General features: G+C 58.0%; 1 protein-coding gene and 1 long non-coding RNA gene across 3 annotated transcripts in view; both read right to left on the bottom strand.

The window, feature by feature from the left end:
• The window catches only part of AQP4 (aquaporin 4), an 11,090-nt gene extending 10,639 nt beyond the window's left edge, over positions 1-451 (bottom strand). Inside the window, exon 1 of one of the 2 annotated variants that reach the window (XM_006764872.2) lies at positions 228-451. In XM_006764872.2, coding sequence (XP_006764935.1) covers positions 228-265 — 38 coding nt within the window. In that variant the 5' untranslated portion in view covers positions 266-451. Of the gene's footprint in view, positions 1-18; positions 191-227 lie in introns of those variants that run through there. The other variant, XM_015564677.1, reaches the window with a different exon arrangement.
• Positions 452-1,486: 1,035 nt separating this feature from the next.
• Positions 1,487-2,783, bottom strand: part of LOC107183250 — a 1,956-nt gene continuing 659 nt past the window's right edge. The window contains exons 2-3 of the long non-coding RNA XR_001514041.1: positions 2,294-2,383; positions 1,487-2,174 (exon numbers count right to left, since the gene is read on the bottom strand). This is a non-coding gene — a long non-coding RNA (uncharacterized LOC107183250). The remainder of the gene's footprint in view (positions 2,175-2,293; positions 2,384-2,783) is intronic.

The raw sequence follows: 2,783 nt of genomic DNA, 5'->3' as shown, positions 1-2,783 counted from the left end.
TGCTGCCGGCAGCCCTACCTGCAGCGGGTCCCCCTCCCGTGCTGCCGGGGTGTCAGCTCGCACCCCTTTCCCGTGGCCGCTCCCTGTCCTGTGAGCGGATCCGGGCTCAGCCCCAGCCCCTGCGCTCAGTCTCCGCCTGGATTCCCGGAGAAGGCCCAGATCTCTGATAAGGCCGCAGTCCCCGTGTCTGGCCCCGAGCGGTGTCCCCTTAGCGACGCAGGACTTACCCCCACCGCCTGGCCGCGGGTCTGGGTCTGTCGCTCATGCCTTCCCCCGCCGAGTGCGCTGGCCCGCCCGCCGCTCCCGGTGCCCGGAGTCAGATTACGGGCCTGGTCTGATTGGGCCGGGAGGGCAGGGGGGAGCCTGCCCGTGTGGCATCGCTCAGTGCCATTCGCCCTGGGCAGAGCTTTCCTCTCCCTGGTCCCCCTGGGCACGGCCTTCAGGAACACAGCTGGCCATTTGACCACAGGACTCCCCCAAATCCTTGTCTGCGCTCTCCCCCCGCCCCCACAAAGCACCGGTCCGTTGTGAGTTTGCAGTTGAAATTGGGCAGCTCTGAGACCACGGATGGCACCTTCCTGCCGTTGAGATGAACTGAGAGGCCGCAGCCCCTTTGCTTTTTGAGCCGCTGGCATTTATGCGAAGTGTTTGATCTGAGAAGCGGCATGTAACGCAGGTCTGTCCGCAGCCTGGGCAGCCTGGCCCGGACAACAGGGAATAAGAAAAGTAGGAACTGGGTCGTCTCCGCGATGCTGACCTGGGTTCTGTACTAACAACTGTGGGGAAGAAGTAGCAAAGGAAGACATAGCAGTTGGTGGGGGCAGTCACTAGGAGCTGTAGGGGGTTTAATGTCTAGACACCCGAGGACAGGACTGACTGCATCATGTGTGGAGCCCGCGCCAGCACACAGGCTGCTGGGCCTGAAGACAACTCCGGCCAGCGGTGCTGGTGAGCCTCAGGCCTGAGGATGGGCCGCAGCCTCTCCTAACCGGGCTCTTTAAATGGGCCTCGGGCGCCTCCAATTGGAACCATCATAGCCCTTTGCTGATGCGTCAGTCATCACCGGCCCATACCGGGCTCTCTTATTCTATGAGCGTTAGTTACTTGCTCTTCAATAAGACAATGGCCATTTAGGAACGCGCTGCTCAGCCCAACCAGGAGATGGTCGCTCATATCTCTCTGGGGGACCTTCCCCTCCCGGCCCCGCCTCTTCGTCTGATTTCAAACCAGAGTCTATTTCAGCGCGAGGTGTGGGAAGGAAGACCGTGGGTTCTCCTCGTGGGTGAGGCCCGTGGTCAGGGTCATAGACATGGGGCCCGGGCTCCCAGGGCTGCTGGCCGCGGGGGACCTTTTCTTTGGTGCCCTCGCTGCCGGCCTGGCTCATTAGCAGGCTCCCCGCGCATGGCGGTTCCCGGCAGCGGTTCACAAAGTGCCAGCAGCACTTGGCCTTGCAGCTTCTCAGAGCCTCTGCCTTTCCTCTGGCTGCGGGTCGCCGCCCTGGGGGGAGGTGTGGACAGTCCAGTTCCTAAGGGTGGCGGTTCTGGTTCCCGGTTCCGGTTCCCATCAAGGGAAGGGCCACCCTCATTGGCACCAGCTCTTACACTTATTAGCACGCTCAGCGGGGGATGATGGCTGGCCAGGGATTAACCCTTCACCCACTGGAGGCAGTTTTTCCCACTGGGCGGTACTTACTGTCCTTTTTAGGTTCCAGGTGGTAGAAGGGATCCTTCTGCCACACCTTCATCCCCGAGCAAGCCCCACGAGGGGTCTGGCATTTCTCTGGGGAGGGACACAGCTCTCCAATAGGATTGTCTGTGGCCTGCAGCGGGCACTCAGGATGTGACGATGGGAGAAGGCAGCCGTAATGAGTTTGCGGTGACTGTGGGATGAGAGGAGGTGGGGAGCCTGGCGAATATTCATCATTGTGTCTAAGTGGACCTGCTTTGAAGTGTCCTGGGTCAAGAGCCAAATGATATTTGGGATCTAAAATATCTTTTCCCCATTGGTGAATTTGGAAGGACCGATTTCACTTAGAAATAGAATAACAACGTATTGATGGATTCTCGACCTGCTCACTGAGTCGCCCTGCGATCTTTGGGGAGGATGGTAGCCGGGCCTGCTGATTCCAAATCAGCCCTTTGGGTCAGGCACCTGTGAGTGTCGGGGTGAGGAGCCTTGTGAAGCTGTGGGCCAGGAACATGAGAGGAAGAAGGAAAGAGGGTCAATGAAAGCTACAATAATTCTCAGCAGAAAGTAGCTGACTGACATATTGCTGAATTTTTAAACTACTTACGCCACACGGCTCTCCTTTGGCACTGCTGTTCGTCTTTGGGGTTGGTGGACTGTCCCCCACTTTGGCCCTCAGAACGCTGACCTCTTCCTCCTGTGTTCAGAGAGTGACAACTGAAACACTGCCCTGGCAGTGCCAGCAGGGCCTCCATCCCAGACGGGAAGTGCCCCAGGCTGGTGGGGGCAGAGACAATGGCAACCCATAAATCTTATTTTGCTTTTCACAAAATGCAGCATCATGAACCCCCCTAGAGCCCTTATATATCAATATGTTCAGTAAAAACAAACACATAAATACAATAGCAACTGCAGGGGCCACCACCACCACCACCAGCAGCTCACAGCCCCCTCCACCACCACCACTACCATCACTACCACCACCACCACCACCATCACTACCACCATCATCACCATCATCACCACCACCACCACCATCACCACCATCACCACCATCACCACCATCACCACCATCACTATCACCACCATCATCACTT

The sequence above is a fragment of the Myotis davidii genome, unplaced genomic scaffold (assembly GCF_000327345.1).
Source record: "Myotis davidii unplaced genomic scaffold, ASM32734v1 scaffold181, whole genome shotgun sequence".
NCBI lineage: Eukaryota > Metazoa > Chordata > Mammalia > Chiroptera > Vespertilionidae > Myotis > Myotis davidii.
The sequence above is the reverse complement of the archived record's forward strand: the minus strand, read 5'-3'. Positions and strand labels throughout refer to the sequence as shown.